Source organism: Anolis carolinensis, chromosome 1 (genome assembly GCF_035594765.1).
Source record: "Anolis carolinensis isolate JA03-04 chromosome 1, rAnoCar3.1.pri, whole genome shotgun sequence".
In the NCBI taxonomy this organism is placed as follows: Eukaryota; Metazoa; Chordata; class Lepidosauria; order Squamata; family Dactyloidae; genus Anolis; species Anolis carolinensis.
The window spans coordinates 95,800,777-95,822,824 of NC_085841.1; the positions used below are offsets into that span (position 1 = coordinate 95,800,777).

The 22,048-nt window shown below is 39.6% G+C and overlaps 1 protein-coding gene across 2 annotated transcripts in view; it reads right to left on the reverse strand.

Moving 5' to 3' along the window:
* Window positions 1-22,046, reverse strand: part of dcbld1 (discoidin, CUB and LCCL domain containing 1) — an 80,031-nt gene extending 57,985 nt beyond the window's left edge. For both annotated transcript variants that reach the window (XM_008120393.3, XM_003215598.4), the window contains exons 1-2: window positions 21,829-22,046; window positions 8,294-8,506 (exon numbers count right to left, since the gene is read on the reverse strand). In XM_008120393.3, the coding sequence (XP_008118600.1) occupies window positions 8,294-8,506; window positions 21,829-21,913 (298 nt within the window). In that variant the 5' untranslated portion in view covers window positions 21,914-22,046. The remainder of the gene's footprint in view (window positions 1-8,293; window positions 8,507-21,828) is intronic.
* Window positions 22,047-22,048: the final 2 nt, after the last annotated feature.

A 22,048-nucleotide genomic window follows, 5' to 3' on the forward strand; every position in this document is an offset into this window, starting at 1 on the left:
GATACATTTCTATTGAATAAGTATCCAGATATGATACTACTTACAACAATATTTACTAAGGTATACAAGTATACCTTAAGTATACTTAAGTAAGAGGAACCCTGGTGGCGAAATGTGTTAAAGCACTGAGCTGCTGAACTTGCAGACTGAAAGGTCGCAAGTTCAAATCCCGGGAGCGGAGTGAGCGCCCGCTATTAGCTCCAGCTTCTGCCAACCTAGCAATTCGAAAACATGCCAATGTGAGTAGATCAATAGGTACTGCTCCGGCAGGAAGGTAATGGCGCTCCATTCAGTCATGCCGGCCACATGACCTTGGAGGTGTCTACGGACAATGCCAGCTCTTCGGCTTAGAAATGGAGATGAGCACCAACCCCCAGAGTCAGACATGACTGGACTTAACGTCAGGGGAAACCTTTACCTTTATCTATAAAAGTATTTAGGTATTAATTATTTTTGAAGAAAGTTGTTCTTTCTCCTTGTTTCCCATTGTAATACAATGCTGGGAACCATGAAATCTATACTGAATTAATTTCACCTTTTAATAATGAAAGTATAATTCAAAGGAGTTACAAAACGAAGTACAAAACCATTTGCTGGATAAAATACAGGTCTTAATTTTCCATGTATTACAGCTCTTGAAGTGTCCTCCTCATATTAGTATACACACAGTACTATTTTATTAAACTATATTTGTAAAAAAAGCAAAAGATCACCCGGATAGCAGTTGTTCAATTTACTCCTCTTGTATTACCATTTGTAGTGCGTTACAAATATTTTATTGTGGAAAAATAAAATTGTCTAAGTGCCACTGGGTGCAGTCACTCAATTCGAATGGTCCTTATCCTTTGCTGGATGGGGCTTATAGGAATTGAAGTCCAACAGAATTTGGAGACAAAATGTTGGGAGCTACCATACTTCTCTAGGTTTTCCTTGCTGAGAAAGCAAGGTAGCTCTTCTGTAGCGCTGACAAGCACCCCAGTTTCACAAATCTGGACTTACCCACTGCCATGTAAATTTCTCCACAATGTAATGCTCACAAAGTATATACCGGAACTCTGGAGAATTTAGAAAAGCCTAGCTAGATCCAGCTGACCTGGCTAAGCATGGTAGCCAGGCCCAGACAGGTAACAAAGGTAGAATCTAAATGCCCTCAGCATTTTCCAGAGGATGCCGAATGCTACCATGAAACTATCACTGTACCTGAACATTTTTTAAGTCTGATTCCCCCACCTGCTACTTGCTTATTCATTCATTCGGTGTGCAAATTAACAGGCATGATTACCTAACATGAAGAAAACACCCCCCCCCCCGATTTCTTGAAAACTGTTTCATTTATCTGATTAAGAGATGATTTTGATATTGGCAAAACTGTACAGTAAAAGCAGAGTTAAATATACTGATTTCTTTCTTCGCTTTACCTTACTCACATTTGAATAAGTGTAATTGTTTTAGTTGTAGTTTGAAACAGGGGTGGATAAATTCTCTGGGGCAGAGAACCCCACATCCCACATACAAGGATTTGTTGTATTAGATAAATTGCCATTGTTGTCATTGGGGCCACAATTGTGGCGCAGCTGTTGAGCAGCTGCCTTAAATCACTCTGACCATGAGGTCATGAGTTCGAGGCCAGCCCGTGGCGGGGTGAGCACCCGTCAATTAAAAATAAAAAATAGCCCCTGCTCGTTGCTGACCTAGCAACCCGAAAGATAGTTGCATCTATCAAGTAGGAGATAAGGTGCCACTTATAAAGTGGAGAGGCAAGATTAACTAATTTATGACCTGGAATGAGGAAGTGCCGTCAGTGTGGATGATGAAGCAGCTGCTCCCCCCTGTGGCCAGAATCGAACATCCCCTCAGAAGAAGGTTAACTTGCCTCTGCGTGTGTCTCTCAGTCTCTGTTTGATGTGTTCATGGGCATTGAATGTTTGCCCTATGTGTGTTATAATGTGATCCGCCCTGAGTCCCCTTCGGGGTGAGAAGGGCGGAATATAAATACTGTAAATAAATAAATAAATTTGTATTTCTAGGCTAGGAAGACACATAAAGAAGTATATAATATTTCTATGAAATTACTATTGTTTATTTTAAAAACTTTGTATGACAGGAGGATTGCTTTAAGCAAACTTTAAAAAAACCAGAACAACCAAAGAGATCCAACCTGAAGACTGATCAAAATACTGAATTCCAGTTTGAAATATCAAAATAACTCCTGAACAAAGACATGAAACAAAGCCTTCGTTTTGTTGCACATCTGTGGATAAAATCCATTTCAACACCACCTGTCTGGCAGTCCACAAAACAGCGTGGTGGTGAAATGTTACTACAGGATGTATATCAGTGGAACTCTCCAGTGGAACTCTCTGCCCCGGACTGTGGTGGAGGCTCCTTCTTTGGGGGCTTTTAAGCAGAGGCTGGATGGCCATCTGTCGGGGGTGCTTTGAATGAGATTTTCCTGCCTCTTGCAGGGGTTGGACTGGATGGCCCGTGACGTCTCTTCCAACTCTATGATTCTATGATTCTATCACAGCAGTCAAATGTTATGTATTTGATATATCTGAACATTTAGCTTCTAAGGTAGCTTACAATAATAAACACTGTTAAAGACGATACAATCTGAAAGCATAAAATCCCTATAATCCTGGAGGGGCCACATACACCATCTGAGTACCAAGGCACAAAGAAAGACGACGACTCAGGCTCTACCCTAACTCCATCCCAGACAGGACAGGCATTAACCCGTCTATAACAAAACCACTTCTACGCTTCAGTTCACCACCTCCATACTATTTATTACAGGTTGAATACCCATTATCCAAAACACTTCTTGGGTCCAGAAGTGTTTTGAATTTTGGAATAGCTACACATATGCAATTCAAATCTCATAGAGATGCAATCGAAGTCTAAACATGAAATTAATTTATGTTTCATTATGTATACACCTTATGCACATAGTGTGAAGGTCATTTTAACCACAATATTTTTATGTGTGAACAAGAAAAAGTTTGTCTTCTCTGAACCATCTGTGATGCCTCATGGGCCTTGTAGTCCTGCTCCCAGTGCCATCGTGGCCAATGAAGATGAAAACATGGGGTTTTCGCCGGTTCAGCAAGAGCCGGAATCTTTCCAGATGCCCGATGTTGATGTTTTTGCCCAAGAACCCATTAAAACAGACCTTGAGCAGCTCTCACCCCCTTTTGCTAGGAGACAGTCCTATACTGCAGACAGGGGAGTGAAAGAACAGGTTCGCAGGAGTTTGAGAATTGCAGCTAAACAAGACACTGATTAGCCATGTTTCCCCTGGGAAAATCTAGGGAGTCTCACATCTGGAGAAAGCTGGGTTTCGTTTCCTGTTCTCTAGGGAAAGAGAACGCTGGACACCTGCTTGGCAGGAAAACGGGGCCCAGATATAGGTGCCTGGCACGGTAGGTTCCGTGCGGAGTCAACAGAGCAGCTTCAGGAGTGATTTCGTGTTTCCAGCCTTGTGTGGACTTCGCAAAGTCCGCAAATCCAGTTTCCTTGCCTTGCCTATTCAAGTATTCAAGAATTGCCTTGCCTCGATCCTAGTCACGGACCTTGTTCCTAGAATCCAGTTTTGTTTCCAGCCTTGTTGTGGATTTTACCTTGGACCTTGAAAGACCCTGGACAATTCCCCTCACTATTGCTTGGCAATAGTGTGTTTCGGTTTATTGGATTTTATCTTTGGACTCTAATATCATTTATTGGACAAAGTATTTCTGGACTATATTTGACCTCATTTGATAGGTCTGCTTCTGGACTATATTTTCTACTTGTTTTTATTATTCTTATATATTTCCTTAATAAAGATATTAGATAGTTATTGGCCTCAGTGTTCGGTTCTTGGTGCTCCGTTGCCTTGGGCGTGACACCATCAGAAAGAAAAGGTGTCACTATTTTAGTCACCCATGTAGACTATTTTGGATTCTGAGATAAGGGATGGTCAACACCATCATTCCTACAGATGTTTGAGAATGCACTCCTATGTACTTCAACAGGGCCAATGGTGAATGCACATTAAAGGGGACCAAGTTGAGAGAAGCTATTAAATCAAAGGTGGGTAGCCATGGTGGGCATGGATATCAATTGTCACCCCTATCCTCCTGCGGCAGCAGGATACAACATTTGGCTCAATTTTGGCTGAAAATGGAAGTAACTTCCATTTTTTACTTCCAGAGTTTAGGATAATTCTTATTTAGGAAACTGAATGCTAAGTAGAAGTTTTGGAGTGACTTTTTTCACCTGGAAAATTTAGGGGATATGCAAGGAATCTGGTGGAGAGACAAGCAGAGAGCTGATAAAGAAAACCCATGCATGTGGCCTGCATGCTACACAATTTCCGCTCCCCAATGTAGAAAATCATTTTAATTCCGCCCATCCCTATAATGAATATTCCTCACCTGAGTATGAGTACAGTATGAGTCCCTCATTCAACTGATTCAATATCTAGTTTCATTTACCCACAATCCAGCCTCTCTCTATCCAACTCCTCTGAAGTGTTTGTGGAGTTCTCTAGGTCTATGGGTTTCTATGGCATGCTTTTGATTCAAGGATAGTCAAATTATAAGGTCAACTTTTATCCACAAAGCAATGGATTCAAACTGCAGGAAAAAAGATTTCACCTAAAAATTAGGAAGAACTTCCTGATGATAAATGATGTTCAACAATGGGATATGCTGCTTTAGAGCATGATGGGGTCTCCTTCTCTGGAGGTTTTCAAACAGAGGCTGAATTGCCATCTGTTGGAGGTGCTTTGATTCTGTGTTCCAACATAGTAGCAGGGGTTGGACTGGACAGCCCTTGAGGTCTCTTCCAACTCTACAATCCTATGATTTTAGGTATCCAGGGAACATGGGGTTGGATTCCTGAAATATATCCCCATTCAATACAGAGGTCATACATAATAACATTCAATTTCATGTTTTATTATGGGAAAGAAAAAAGTTCATTAGTATAAACATAAATAGATAATCTTGCTTTGCTAAGAAATATCAAGCCATATTCTATAAAAGCTAAACTGGGAACAAACTGTCACACTGATAAAAACAGAAGGAAATTGAGAATATTTGTGTTTTCTATTTTGAAGGTCATGAGAAAACTAGCCTTCTCCCTTCTTTTCCTTTATTATGCAAGTGTTGTTGCCTCATGTTTTTCCCACAGATACTTTTCTACTGAACTTTTCTCAGTTTTCTCAGTGACCTGTCTATTGCTCAGGTAAATTAAGATAGCTGACTCATCCTAAAGCTGGCTGGTCTGTCAAAACAGTACAACATTAGTGTATGTCAGACAGTCTCAAGATTTTTAGAAAAAGAAAAAGGGAAGAAAAGAATGAAGAGGGGAAAAGACATTATTTGAGCAAGAGTGAAAAAAAACACTCATGATGGACAGGAAATGCTCTTTTTTTTTACTTTAATGAATATACATATCGTACAATGGGAAAACAAACAGCTCTTAAACAATTCAAAGTAAGGGTTGTTGTATGTTTTCCGGACTGTATGGCCATGTTCCAGAAGTATTCTCTCCTGACGTTTTGCCCATATCTATGGCAGGCATCCACAACCTCTGAAGATGCCTGCCATAGATGTGGGCGAAACGTCAGGAGAATACTTCTGGAACATGGCCATACAGCCCGGAAAACATACAACAATCCTGTGATCCTGGCCATGAAAGCCTTCGACAACAAATTCAAAGTAAGGATTTTGAACAATACAGTCAGCCCTTCATGTTCCCCGGGGATAGAAGGACAGAATTATTGTGAAAAACAGTGACTAACAAAATTGGTATTTTTTTCCTCTATGAATTTTGAGGTTTTTCAGCATGACTCTATGGGTGAATTCCACTGGAAGCTGACCATAGAATCACATTTGAGGACCCAGAGATTCCTAGTGAGAACACTTTAACCAAATCCATGGATAATCAAATTTGCAAAGGCCTAAGCTACAAATGTGGAGGGATGACTGTAGTAGTAGTAATAATAATAATAATTTATTTATACCCTGTCCCCTCTCCCTGAAGGGACTCGAGGTGGCTGTACTAGCCTCTGCTATTAATTCAGAGGATAATTTCTAAACTACATATACAGCAGGTACAAATCTACAAGGCTTCTGTGTTTCTTGATTCAAAAAATCTGAAACATAGCTACAGAATGTTTAAAGAGGAGATGGTAAAGAAAACATGGTTTCCCTAGGTATAAACCCTGATATTTTCACTTGTGTCCTTGCCAGTCAGAGCATAGACTACTGGGTCAGAAAAACCCACGGAAGACTGGGTTCCTTAAGGTTTATGTGTCCTTGAAATAGTTTACATGATTCTGTAAAAGCACACTTCATCACTGAACATGGAAGCCAAGAGAGACAAAATTAAATAATGTGAATTACAAGAAAGATTATAGTACAGATACCCTTGTTCTGGGGGAGCTGATGCACATAAATAGAGAAAAATGTGTATTTTGGTTTTTAAATGTCCCTGTTCAAGTCAAAGGTTAGCACTCTCAAAATTGACAGACATGGAGGAAATAAGTATCTTTTATGTGTTTGTAAGTGTGTTGTGCCCTGCTACAAGGAGAGGTGGGTTATCTTCTTCTTCTTCCATCTCATATTTTGGCTACAGCATTTATTAGAGTGTGGCTATCTTATTATCTTCTACAACAGGGCATGTTTGTAGCTTTATTCCAACTTTAAACACACATTAAAAGAAGGAAGGCTTAAATGCATAGGAATAAATGTCCATTGTCAAGCTGCCTGATTATGAATCACTGCAATCACTGTCCACTGGGTACATGTTATTGGGTTTAATAACTAGAAGTTGCAATGTAATTCCTAAAAGCAAAATCACAGCATGAGATACACAGTGCATGCCTATTCTAGGTGGAATCTGAGTGCATTTCTCTTCTGAAATTCATATACAACTATTTTCTGTCTTTTTTCTTTATCTTTTGACCCACTGTTCTAACTTGTTTTTCTACATCTGTGTTACTATGTGAACAGTTTCGCCATCACAACATGCATTCAAACGGGCTGAACCCTGCAAAAAGCTTATCTACAATACATCTGATGGCTTAACACAGCCAAAGTGTCTGGTGTTCTTAATATGTAGGTGGGTTCAGCTGTGTATAAATGCTGTAATTATTCAGGAAAACTGTTGGTAGAGATTTCAGATTCTCAAGAATCCCAGAATTCCTTTGTTTTCTAAATTTTAATTCCAGAAACTTATGGCTACCAATCTATGCATATGTGTACAAGAAATATCTGCTGAAATCTCCAGAACCAGAAAGATAGAAAAATAAAATTTCAACAGCAGATGAGGCTGGCATATCTTGCAGTTGCCTGTCTGTGCCCTCATTAGCAAAATAGTTACAATTTACTTATTCAATGTATATTGCTTTTCTCCCAAAATGGAACAAAAATTGCAAATTAAGTTATGAAAGGAAAGGAAGAATACTTTGACTGCTTTACATGTATTACAGAACCCTTTTTAGGCCTAGAAGTTTGATTATTTGGTACAGAACTGTAATTGCTCCTGTAGCAAGGAATAAACAAAGCCCAGGCATATTTCCACTAGAGGTATGAACAGAAAGTCCAAATGTTTTAAAGAATATATAATGAAGACAAACTAGAGGACATGCTTACGTAATTTTATAGTGCTGCGACAATACAAGACAGAGCCATGCTAACGGAACTATGTTACCAGACACAAAAAGTGGAGGAAGGAATCCTTCAAATCATTAATTTTCCAGCCTTGTTTGAGAAAAATCTTGATATAGTGAGATAGTAATAGCTTCTTACTTTCCTCTATACTCAGAAAAAATAAAGAAATTGATTTTTTGCCCTTTCCGATGTTCATACTTTTAAAATCATGTTAGTTTCATCTTGGGTCCAAGCTCGGCTTGTTAATGTTTTTCTTTTAATATACACACACAAACACACACACATAAAGATTTATTTGCATTTTGTATACCGCATTAATAAATGAAATATATTCTTTGGGGGAGGTCTTCTTTGTTCAAAGTATGCATTTTCTTTGTTTTTTTCTCCAACATATACAGTTTTTCAACAATGTTTAATCATCATGCACGATCAAATTTGGAGAACTACACAATAACAGTATTTTAGTTTTGGCAGTATTTGTTTTAGCACTATGAAATACCACTTGATGTATTAGTTCAGAAAGCACAAACTAGTTCAGTCCACATTAAAATGAACTTTAAAAGAACTTCTCTGCCACCCCCCTACTCAATGTTAACTCTCCTGATAATTCAGCCTTAACAGTATTTACATACCATGCACTGTAGTAGAGCTGTGGATGCTAAGATAGTTAGATTCACATTTTTGTGATTCGATGTCCAAATCTCCGATTTTCAGGATCAGCCGTTTCCCCTGAGACACCTGAATTTTCTTCTCACAGATGGTATGGTTAGGATATGTTCCAGGATAGTTCTTGGATGCCAGAGTTCCACTATCTTGATAGAAGGTCATAGGTCCACACCCATCCCCTATTTAGAACAGAAAGGATTGAGAGGGAAAAAAAACATGATTAAAAGCCTTTATCACAGTAATGCACATATTCTGCCTCATTTCTCAACCTAATAATTAAACAATTGTGAAGAATGGGAGATGAGCCCCCAAATCAAAGACAACACAAATTTTGGCACCCCAAATGTTAGATCTGTTTCTGAGTATATCTGGCCTGCTGATTTCAAAAATGGCACCAGTTTTGTCCATAATAATAATAATAATAATAATAATAATAATAACAACAAATTTATTTTTATACCCCGCCCTATCTCCCCGAAGGGACTCGGGGTGGCTTACATGGGGCCAGGCCCGATAAAACAAACAAAACAGTAACAAAGCAAAAAAACAATTATCCCAGTAAAAAACATCAACATCAATAAAAACAATCATTAAAATCAATGATGCCTCCAAGGTCATGTGGCTGTCATGACTGCATGAGGCGCCATTACCTTCTCGCCGAAGCAGTACCTATTGATCTATTCACATTTGTATGCTTTCGAACTGCTAGGTTGGCAGAAGCTGGGGCTAACAACGGGATCTCACCCCGTTCCGCAGATTTGAACTGCCGATCTTCCAGTCAGGAAATAAAGTACCTTGGTAGTTTAACCTGCTGTGCCACCGCAGCCCCTTCTAAGAGCTATATTTTCCTTGAAATGAGAGCAGGTAATATGATTTGGTTGCAAACATATTCATGCTTGGAAGTAAATTTCATCAGTCTGATTTAACATCCCAGGATAGATACACAAGACTCTTTTTCCATGTCAAGTATTCATGGTGATGCAAAGGAATCTTCCCTGTACTATACTATGTAAGGCCAAAGCACAGGGCATTCTGAAAGAAATTATTTGTCTCACATATGGAGGTATATTATTTTTAAAAAGGATAGTGGAGTAGATTTATGGAGCCAAAAACAATATTATAAATGTATCGATTCCAAAAAAAGCTTAACATATGTTGAACACTTACTTTTTGCGTATTTACTTTAATGGGAATTTAAGAACACTTTCTTATTCAGAAATGTAAATCAAATAAATATATTTATATTCTATTAATCAAAGTAGCCTGATGAGTCACAACATCATGATGAAATGCTTTGGGCTACAATTTTACTACAGTAACTTTAGTATTACTAATTAATATATATTTGCATTTTATGAAGGAGTTAAGAGTCAGACAGTAGAAAAACAAAGAAATTGGAGCTGAAAGTTTGGCACACCAAGTCCACAGTCCTGCCAGAAAGAGGCAATCAGAATCAGCCATGCCTCCCAGGTTTCTCATCTTTTGGAATTTATTTCACAGTATTTATTTTTTATATTTCACCTTATATATCAAAATATTGCAGGGCAGGAAAAGCAATTTAAATGATGTCAAAAGATAACAGAGAGTCTAAAATATTAAATAAATCGCAGAAATCACAAGGTGTTGCTTTTTATTCAATTCTATTTTAGCATGATCACAGGTTTTTTTTAAACAGAAGACAACTGGAATTATCTCCTACTATGTTTGTTATCTCTAGGGCCAGCAGTGACAGAAGTTTTTGTATCAAACTATAAATGTAACAAATGTTCACAAGTTTTCTCTTCCTTGACAAGAAAGATGTTTCAAGTCACCAAGATATCTCATTTAAGAAAAAGTAATGATTATAGATTTTCACATTTTATATTTTGAAATTGTGGGCCTGTAACTAAAAATCAAAAGAAGTGCTTTCTATCCCCATCCTACAGAACTGCTCTAATAGGTTAATGACATCAAAATGCCTAAGACATTAATGGCAATACTCTTCCTGTGTATTACTCAGAACAGGCGACTGGTTGGTCCTGTTTCATTACCGAACTATGGCTTGAAACTAAACTCCAGATAAAACCAGTCTGTTTTTGTTGTTGTTGTTGTTGTTAGAACCAGATAATCTGTATCTTCCAGGAATGTCCAAAAATATTCCTTTTTCAGGTAATGTGTCAGAACTCATAATAGCTCAATAAAGAGATATTACCAATGAGTCAGTAGTGCTCATACCAAAGGCACTCCAAGTAGCCAGCTACTGGTTAAAGGACATTTAGTATAATGCCAAGTTTTTAAACTTTGTTTTTTAAATACATTACAAATGTACCCTCGGTTTGCTTCTGACACAATAAATAAATAAATAGTAGTGCTCATGTGATTATGGATCCAGGAGAACCTTCTTCTGAATATGGTGCACTATAACCTTTTTTCAAAGTGACAGGCCCGATTTAACTAGGCATTTATTACCTCAGGAGCCACTCAATCTATACATCTCTACTTAATCTTATCAGTCAAGAGAGACAAGGGTCAACCTTACAGGTGAGGGGATAGACTGACTCAGGTGTTTTTCTATGTCATCAAGTTGAAGCAACTGAAACTGACCCAAAAAAGTATGATTAAGATGAGAAACTGGACACCTCTTCAGATACTGTGATATCAAGTTCTGCGGAAGTATGAGCAACTTTAGCTTTGATATGCCTAAGATTTATTTAACAACAGATAATCAAGAGTTCCACTCCTGGTCTCTCTAATCCTGGCCCTAAGAATCCCTTGACCACTAGAAATAAATGTTGGATGATAGCCAAAAGGACAAAATAATGGAAAGAAAAGATTTTCACTGACTAGTGTTAACAGTCCAATAAGGTTACAAAGAATTTTGCTTGGGACAGTTCACACAAGTCTTTCTGGTTAGATGATACTAGATAACTAAATATTTACTTAGGACTTGTTAGTGAATCAAGATAATATAGTGGGGAAATGCTGAACAGCTTGTCCTGATCAGGTAAGTTGTCAGACAATAAAGTGAATGTCATTGAGAGAAAAGCCTATTAAAATGAACAATGTCCTTTAAGAAAGTTTTTTTATTGTGTCAGAAGCGACTTGTCCAAATTGCATCTGGTGTGAGAGAATTGGCCGTCTACAGAGACATTACCCAGGTGACGCCCAGACGTGTTACCATCCTGCTGGGAGGCTTCTCTTATTCATGTCCCCCTTTAAGACAGTTAAAGTGGAGGGGAAGACACTTATATGTACCATATATTGATTTCAAATAGACCTGTGCGTCTGCAAACATAACCCATCATTTGTAATTTTAATATTTTTAATGGGCCAGCACATAGAGTATTACTTCTGTTAACACTGTCCACTTCTCTTAACAGGTAGGCCAGTTCGCATTAGAAGGCATCTGCCCAAATGAGAAATCATGCATGGGTTTCTGAAATCCATTCTGTTTGATAAAATCATATCTGATCTGGCAAACAAGAAACTGACTCCTAGAGAGAAGTAAGAATGTCAAATGTAGTTGTGGTTTGGACTGTAAACCAGATTTCTGCATGAGATTATCAAAGACATCATTAGTCAGAAGCATGACAGCTTACTAGACATCAGTCTTTTTTGCGTGTTTTGTAAATAAATTTTTATTTTGTTTTTAAAAAAGAGGGAAAAGTAATTTAAAATAATCAATTAAAAAGAGAAAAAAAGAAAAATGGGGAATGTGTTGTCGAAGGCTTTCATGGCCAGGATCACAGGGTTGTTGTATGTTTTTCAGTTGGCCTTCCATCTTTAACACAAGCTGAGTGTCGTCAGCATATTGATAACACTCGAGCCCGAAATCTCGGACCAACTGAGCAAGTGGTCGCATATAGATGTTAAACAACAGAGGGGAGAGAATGGCCCCTTGAGGCACCCCACAAAGTAGAGGGGACCTTTCAGAGACCAGGCCTCCCCTCTCCACTCGCTGTCCACGGTTGTGAAGAAAGGAGGCCAGCCAATTTAAAGCTGTCCCCCTGACTCCAACAACGGCAAGGCGGTGGGTCAAAAGATTATGATCGACTGTGTCAAATGCTGCAGTGAGGTCTAATAACACGAGCAACACCGACCCGCCCTGATCAAGCTGGCATCGAAGGTGATCCGTGATGGAGACCAGCACAGTCTCTGTCCCGTGTCCCTCACGAAAGCCGGACTGGAAGGGATCTAATCTGGCTGTGTTGTCTAGGAACTGTTGCAACTGCTCCGCTACTGCCCTCTCAATCACCTTGCCCAGGAACGAGAGGTTCGAAACTGGGCGATAGCTGGAGGGAACCGAACGATCTAAATCTGGTTTCTTCAGCAGGGGAGAGACCACCGCCTCTTTTAAACCCTCTGGAAAGACTCCTTGCTCCAGGGAGCTGTTTATTATCTTCAACAGAGGATCACGTAATCCCTCCATGCAGGATTTTACCAACCAGGAGGGACATGGATCGAGGGAGCAAGTGGTCGGTCTAGCTGCAGCTATAAGCCTATCGACAGCCTCTGCGTCCAGTGGGATGAACCGGTCGAGGGTAGGCCCAGCAAGTGGCCATGGAGTCTCAAGTTCTCTCCTTGTATCAATTGTGGCAGGGAGGTCCCGGCGTAGTAGTGAGATCTTGTCAACAAAATAGCTTTGGAAGGCCTCGGCTGAAGGGGCCTGATCATCACTTTTTGGGACAGTAGGAACCGTCATATATATTCTTTAGTATAGGAAGAAAGTGAAGGAAAATAAGTTCTGACTATAATATCTTCTCTAACAAGAGTAACATATTATCCTTCAGGATCTGCATTGATTTATTTTATCTTCTTCTATTGTCCCTTCTTCTCTTGTCTTCCAGATGTGCATAGTGATGCCTATAAAAATTAGCACTGCATATGGCACACTTGCACACACAGCATATCATGAGGATACCCAAAATAATATTGGTTTAAATGGGCAAAACCTGGGGCTATAGAGGAGCTTTTTCTTGTCTAGAAAGGTTCTCGATTCCTCTGTTGCCTTTCTTTTACATAGGCATTACACAGATTGTATGGACAATATGACCAAAATATTGACTTGGCTATCAATACATTACATGTACACCAAAAACATCTAGAAACTATGCCAGTTAGACCGTGAGGGTGCTAATGCAACATCTAACCATAGGCTTACACTTTAATACAAGAGTTTTCCTTGTTGATCCTGAATTTCCAGCATATGGAAATATCTGACCACTTTGCTTCATGCAATTTTTCCAAAATAACCACCTCAGATTACTATAGGTCTTCAATGCTTCACAAACAAGCCTATGTTGTTCATAACACAGTATACCCCCGAGTTCAAAATCAACACGCTTTTGTCCATTTGGATTGCATCAAGTGGGATAATTCATAATGAAGGTCATTACTTGAAAAGCTATACAACAAAGTTAGGCAGTATGGTCTTGTAACCCATTTCATATAGGAGCTAAAAATACCACCAATGTGCTAATAGAACTTTTACATTGTAATAAAAAATATTAGAGAAAGGAGGAGCGGCAGCATGCACATGCAGCAGCTTTGTTTCCCTCATTTCAATTAGACAAAACAAAAGCAACTTCAAAGATGCACTGGAAGGAATGTGCAGTTTACTGTGGCCAAAACACACCACAGCCTTTCAATAAGATTGCCTTGCATGTTATTTGAGCAAACACAATAGTCTCAAACAGTTCAATTGCAACACAAACTGCACCAAGCCTCATTCAACTGCAGAGTTTCCTTTGCAACTGTGAGTTACCTCTTCTATTTTGTTCCTTAGATTGTGCCTCCCTCCAACTTTTATCTCAAATCCAGTGGAACAAAAGCTTCTCTTTGCTTGAGTAACATTGACTGTGTCTCTTGTTGAAGAGTGAAAGGAAAGACAACACCCCCTCATAAAAAAACAGCCTTATGGTCACACACCTTTCTGTCTTCACTACTCATAGTGCAAGGGGAGACTTCTGTTACTACATATCCTTACAGAACTTGCAGTAGCAGTGGGACTGTACTGGCTATCTGAAAGCAGCTTTTCCTTCTTCTTGGAAAAATGATCAAATCATTTCAGCTTGGAAATTGTGATGCTTATGTGCCATACAACAGATGAGAAGCATCAATTGGGAATCCAAATGTCTTCAAACCAAGTCTCACTGGGAGGCACTTTTGCTTATGCCCTACACTTGGAAATTCCATTTTAATTCAAGTTTTTCCAGGAAACCCTAAGGGTGGAAATCAACTTATGGGAACAAACCAACTGATGTTTTTACTGTTTTCTAAAAGGGCCCTGAAACTGTATGACGATTTCACCTAGATGTAAACATGTTGCTGGTCAGTAAGCAACTGCTGAACAAGTTTCACCATTAAAAAATAGGTTAACCAGGTCAGATTTACTAGAAATGAAGCCAAAGAAGTGTGAAATTATAATGGCAAAACTGCTACCAATACAGAGCCAGTGTAAATTTGCACAAATCGGTATAAACAGAACTTTTTATCTATCTCAGATTTCATTTAAATTATTCTTGAACCAGTCATGCCTTTTGTGAAGTCTGAGCATTTTTAATGTACACTCAATGACATAAGATGTCTTCAAAGCCATTAAAAACAGGATGTTTTAGAAACACAGCTTATTTTTGTCCTTCCTGCACTGTAGCATATTATCCATGCCTCCACAATCAACAATGTGACAGCAGGACAAAACATAGCCACTTCGACTCTGTGAGGTTATGAAATTCAAGGCATATTATATATGTGGTGGAAAAAAGATAAACTTACAGAAAGTAGGGGAACAATGTTATAGAAATAAATTAGAACTGCATAAAAGAATATAGCTTACACATACTTCAATGGGAGTTGAAGGGGAGAAAGCCAGACTGACAGCTTAAAATGTAACTTGTAAACAGAACTATAAAAGGGACAGTGCCCTGGTTAGGATGAACATTCCCAGCATGCCGAACTACCACCAAATGATCTGGAAATGGGCACCAAATGCAGTTTACCTTGAAAAGAGTCACTTTTTGGACTACAACTTTCAGAATCCCCCAGCCAGCATAACCACTGGTGACTTTTGGAAGTTGTAGTCTCATTGACAAGCTTTGACTGGATGCAGAGATTCTTTTCTTCCTCAAAGTGTTCTTCCTAATTACCATTCTATACAAAATATAGAAAAGGGAACAAATGTAATGTCAGATTACTAGTTAGAATCTTAAAGTCCCGGAGAACATGGGCCGTACTGCACATTCTGAAAAAAGTCAATGTCTCACAGGTTAGGTTAACAGATAATATCATTATGCACAAAAGTTAACACTGGGTCTTTGCTGGTCATATTTCCCTTACAGCACACCTAAGAACCAGTCATGCTTAAAAAAATATTTTGTAGTATTTTATGATTTTAATACCTATATTATGTAACTAGGGGGTTTAGAAAGCTTTGTGTTATTTTTCAAATCCTTATAGTGGTCTCTAAGAAAAGCCTATATTGTTGTTCACCATAATGCTGCTGAAGGGAGGGCTGAAAAATAGAGATAGTAATTTCCCTAATGTCGCCCTTCTGGTGATCCTGAGATTTAAACAGGAAAATTCCAAGTTCTTATTCTTAACCATTATACAGGATGGCAGAAGGCAGATCAGGGTCTACTACCCTGTTTCCCCGAAAATAAAACATCCCCAGAAAATAAGACCTAGTAAAGGTTTTGCTGGATTGCTAAATATAAGGCCTCCCCCAAAAGTAAGATCTAGCAAAGTTTTTGTTTGGAAGCATGCCCACCAAACACAACACCAGAGTACACAGTATTGGTAAATGTACATACCATTGAATGTTGTACATAGAAATAATGGTAGTAACAAGAAAATTTTGATAGGATTCACAGTTTGTCTGGTTATGCTTGTTTGTGATGAGAACTACTATACAGTACATAATAAATGTTAATTTTTTTTGTTCAACAATAAATGTAAATTCTTCTTCATGGAAAAATAAGACATCCCCTGAAAATAAGACCTATCTTTGGGAGCATCTTTGGGAGCAAAAATCAATATAAGACACTGTCTTATTTTCAGGGAAACATGGTATTAGATCTCTGTGTGATTTTCCGTTGATCGGCAAAGACTTCTGACTCTCAGTCATTTAACAATAACAACAGACTCCCTCGCTTGGCCTAAATCATACTGCAGAAACAAAGACAGTGGGTGGGGGAAGGTAACAGAATAGACTTGAGTGTGGAAGAACACTGATCCATATTCAGTTCTGGTACTCAAACAAATTCTTGATTATTTAATTAACATTTTGCACCAAGTTGATGTTGGATACCATAAGCCTGATGTCTGCCAACTTGGAACTATACTTTGGAATAAACAATTACCATGCAATGTATTGTTTTCAAGAAACCTAATTAAGAAGAGATGATTTAAAAGAACAATAATCCACAGACACCGAGTATAAAAATGGGTTACTGTTATAATCTTGTAACTACTGAGACTCATGGATAAACTAGGCATGGATTAACAGGGTAGAACTATATAAAGCACTAAAATCAGCTAAGATAGTATAATGCATGATTATACTGGCAGGGACATGTTTTCCAGCTGCCATAAAACAACAACAACAAAAAAGATTATTGGGGTGATTGAAGGTAATGAAAGACCAAAAGCAAGACATGTTTTTCCCTTTAAAGTGGCACAGGAAACAATTATTTAACAATTCTATTTCCTTAAAGAAATCCCTTTTGTGTAATTCAACTTTTCCTTTAATTTTGTCTTCTGTCTTGCATGCCAGATGTCACAGATCCATCAAACATAATATATACCAATTATTTCATCCTCTTCAGAACAATCATGAGTTTCTACTGTTACATCTGGCAACCAGCACCCATCTATCATCTAACCCTGGGTTACAATCCAACGTTCGACATTTTGGCAGTGGAAATTCACATACTAGAAGATATAGAGATGAAAAGGGAAAAATGATTTTATTAAGCTTAAAAGTAAACCAAATTAAAGGTACGTGCTGGGATTAAGACCCATTGGGATACAATGGGATTTACTTCTGGGAAAACATTCACAGATCTGAGCTACAGCAGGAGGAAGAAGCAAGTGACCTTCCAGATGTTTTCAGGCCACAATCTCCAGCAGTCCCCACAACTGGCTCGAGCAACTGGGGTTTAAAATCTAAAGACACCTGAAAAGGTGAATAATTTCAAGTGGTAAGATATAAGAAAACTAAGATTAGAAACTGCAACTAAAGTTAGAAAACAAGGAAGTTCCTCCCTCTCCCTGCAATATTTATTAGTTGCCTAATTCTGCTCCATGAAGACTGTTTTGCTAAACTAAACAATTTTCTCCTTTTCCTATGTACACTCACACAAGAACACAGAAAACAAAAAAACTTTCAAACATCACTAATTGTGTTGTTTAAAGATGAAGCATAGCTACTGGATTTTTCACAAAGCATTTATGAAGTTCAGCTTGGGTTTTGCAAGATACAAGGCCACTTGGGTAGCATATAAACCACTGACAAAGACAGAAAATCTGTCTCATGTAAATGTGCAGTCTTACACTTTGATACTAATAAATGCATACTTTTATGATCCCTTCCCCTATTACGCTGGAATAAGAAATGATAGATTCAGTTCACCCTTTAGCCCCATTATAGCACATATACGATGTATCAATGGAGGATACATGGAGCCACGCACATGCTAACCCCACCTCTCCACCCTAGCAGAAAGGTGACTATAATCACATCCACCTGAATTAAGTTACAATCCTTCCGGTGTCAAAAAATCTGATACAACACAGATTCCAGTCATAAAAAGGACTGCTGTAATGTCATTCAGTTAAACATTATTACATTCCCCCTTCCAAGTTTCTTGCTGAATATGGAAAAGTTAGAGATTGGGGTGAATTTGTGTGAGTGAACTAAGCATATGCCCTGAGCATAGGGATGGCTGGGGGTGCCAAGCAGAATTTGTTTTTTGTTTTTTTAAGACTACTGTTTGCAGTAAGTGTGGTTGAGAGAAAATTGCTGTGTTTAATCTCACCATGATCTACAGAAAATTTGGTTATGGACTCTAAAAATGAACATTGAACTATCTTTTCATTTTGCACTCTGGTATCTTTTATCTTAGACTAAGAAAAAAAATAATACAGTAAGAGTACTCCACATTTGAGAATCTGATTGGTCAAGGATTTGATTAAAATGTCATCTCTATACATTTCTAGTCTTCCAGTGCAGTTAACTGTATGGAAAGTGGTCATAGCATCATGCTGAAAGTTCTAGAGAATCATAGAGAAAACACCTCTAGGAGCAATTTTATAGTCAATTTCTGGCAGATGTCATGCTGCCAGAAAGTATTTTTTTCAGGTTACAAAATAGATATTTTTAGTTGTGGTATTTCACTTTTCTGGGGGTCTGGTGCACATAACCTCAGCAATAGTGGAGAGCTGATTGTACATACCTCTACTTGAGGTGACATTAGACAGAACTATAAATGCTACACCACAACAAACATGACTGTTAAAAATTAAAATCAATTTAAAATAAAAGTTGAAGTTGAGGTGGACTGTTGAAGGTAATCCTGATCCACAGTGTACTACTTATCTGAGGCCCAGCCCTGGCTGGGGATGAATGGGACAAATGTGGCACCACGGGTACCATTTATGTGTGTCTAAATTGGCTTTCAGTTCACAGATAGGTTCCACACACAAATACTTCTTTATTTGTAAGGAGGCCGGCTTCACATATACAAGAGTCTGCAGGAAAGTCTTGGTGTTCTTATCGGGCCGCTGCCCTGAAAAGTGACTGAGGACAAGGAGATTGATCAGGTAATAAATTGCCTATATGTAGAGTGGGTGATACAAGGCAAGGTTTTTCAATAATCTATTACAATGATCCATATAGGAAACCGGACAAGACCCATGTGGAAATGAAAGTATAATTTACTAGGCTATGCAGCAGCAACAAACAGCTGATGTCCTAGTTTGAAGGTTGGATTACAACTTTAGAGACCAGGGTTTAAATCCCCTTTCAGCCATGGAAGCCCACAGAGTGACCTTGGGCAAGACATGCTCTTTCAGTCTCAGGAAAGTAAGGTGATCCCGCTTTGAACAAATCTTGCCAAGAAAAACCCCCGTGATAGGTTCAAAATAGGCTGGCCATAAAATGGACATTACTCAAAAACACACAATGTAAATTCTGCAGCGACACAAATCTTAGAATCATAGAGTCAGAAGAAGACATAAGGGCCATCCAGTCCAACCCCCTGCCATGCAGGAACACACAATCAAAGCACCCTTGACAGATGACTATCTAACCTCTGCTTAAAAACCTCCAGAGTAAGAAACTCCACTGACCTCCAAGGCAGCATATTCCACTGCTGAACAGCTCTTACTGTCATGAAGTCCTTCCTAATGCTTAGGTGGAATCTTTTTTTCCTGCAATTTGAATCCATTGCTCCATGTCCTAGTTTCCAGGGTACCAGAAAACAACCTTGCCCCCTCCTCAATGCAACATCTTTTCAAATACATGGCTATCATTTCCCCTCCCAGCCTTCTTTTCGCCAAGCCAAACATCTCCAGCTCCGGCAGTCATGACTCATAGGGCTGCGTTTCCAAACCTTTGATTGTTGTGGCCATCCTTCTCTGGACACGTTCTAGCTTGTCAATATCCTCCTTAAATTGTGGTGCCCAGAACTGGACACAGTATGAGTATCTTACTCATGTACTAATCCAAACTCACGTCATCCTGTATTTACAGTCTTTAGAGACTTGTAACATCAGTGTTCAAATGAAAACTGAGTGGGGAAACTATCCGCTTTTCTTCAACCTCTCCGAAAATGCACATTTGGATAGTAAAGGTAAAGGTTTTCCCCTGACATTGAAGTCTAGTTGTGTCCAATTCTGAGAGGTGATGCTCATCTCCATTTCTAAGCCAAAGAGCCAATGTTGTCCTAGATTTCTCCAAGGTCATGTGGTCAGCATGACTGCATGGAGCGGTGTTATCTTTCCACCAGAGCGGTACCTTGATCTACTCATATCTGCATGCTAGGTTGGCAGAGGCTGTGGCTAACAGCAGGAACTCACCCCGTTCCTCGGATTCAAACTGTCAACCTTTCCGTTAGTAAGTTCAGCAGCTCAGAGGTTTAACTCACTGTGCCACTAGGGGCAATGCACATTTGGATACATACATATAAAATGATGTTGGTTTTATGTCAAAAACAACTGGAAGGTTCACAACAACAACACTAGAGACATCTACAATCATGAACACTGGGAGTTTTACAAGGCCTTTCGCCTTCTCTGTCAAAGATAGCTGGTGCCTCGCTCACCAACCTAAAACTCCTAGGATTCCAGAGCAGTAGCCATGGCAGTTAAAGTGGTGTCAAATGGCATTAATTCTGCAGTGTAGCTGTAATAGAAACTTTTGCGCCAGCTGCGCCCCTACCTTGCGAAGTCAGACTTGACCACAGTAGTCCACGCTCTGGTTACATCCCAAACAGATTACTGCAACGCGCTCTACATGGGGTTGCCTTTGAAGACTGTTCACAAGCTACAAATGGTACAACGGGCTGCAGCCAGGTTGCAGCTCCACTGGCTTCCAATCTGCTGCCGAGCACAATTCAAAGTGCTGGCTTTAGCCTATAAAGCCCTAAACAGTTCTAGTCCATCTTACCTGACCGGTCTGTGGAGGCCCTGCTCTCAGCCCTGCCTCCTTTGCAGGCATGACTAGTGGGGACAAGAGACAGGGCCTTCTTAGTGCTGGCCCCTTGGCTGTAGAACTACCTCCACAGTGACATTAGATCAACCCCCTCAATCCTGGCCTTCAGAAGGAAAATGAAAACTTGGCTTTGGGATCAATCAAGCCTTTGGAGAATAACTGTAGTGCAAGAATAGATATGTATTATGTGCAATGACCCTGGATTATGATTGTGGGCGGGTTGATTTTTTAAACACTGAATGTAATGTTAGAAATGTTTTAATGTGCATTCATTTTAATCCCCAATTCAAATGTTTTAACTGTACTGTACGTTGTTTTAAGGCATTGAATATGTGAAGCTGCCTTAAGTTCCCTTCGGGGTTGAGAAAGGAGGAGTATAAACTGGGTAAATAAATAAACAGGAGATACAAGGTGGCAAGGAAGTGGCAGATATTATCTTCCCATCCACTGGCATTCCCATCCAAAGGAGCTCATGCTCCATCCACACAAGTGAGAGAGGAAGTGGTGTGTGAGAGTGTGATACACTCACTCTCTCACACACACTTATACTATAGAGCAGGTATGGGCAAACTTAGGCCCTCAGGTGTTTTGGACTTCAACTCCCACCATTCCTAACAGCCTCAGCCCCCCCCCCCCCAGCCGCTTAGGAATGGTGGGAGTTGAAGTCCAAAACACCTGAGGGCCTAAGTTTGCCCATGCCTGCTATAGGGCCAATGCCCTTTGATACTACTTTAAGCGCCATGGCTCAATGCTATGGAATCCCGGGTAGTTAGTTACACGGTCCCCGGCAGCCCAGGAGTGGCTCAGACTTACCCAGCTTCTCCGCAGAGCTCTGGAGAAGGAAGGCGAGGAGGACCAGGGTTGTTCCCAACCTCAGACGGAGGCTCCAGGCGCCCATGGCTGGCTGTTCAGTGGGCGCGCGACAGAGGGAGAGACAAGCGCGAGATGAGCCTGCCTCTCCCGCCCAGGCTCGAGCTTTCCTTCCCTCAGCGACCGGCGCCTCCTTCTGAGCCCAGAGAACGAGGAAGGCGGC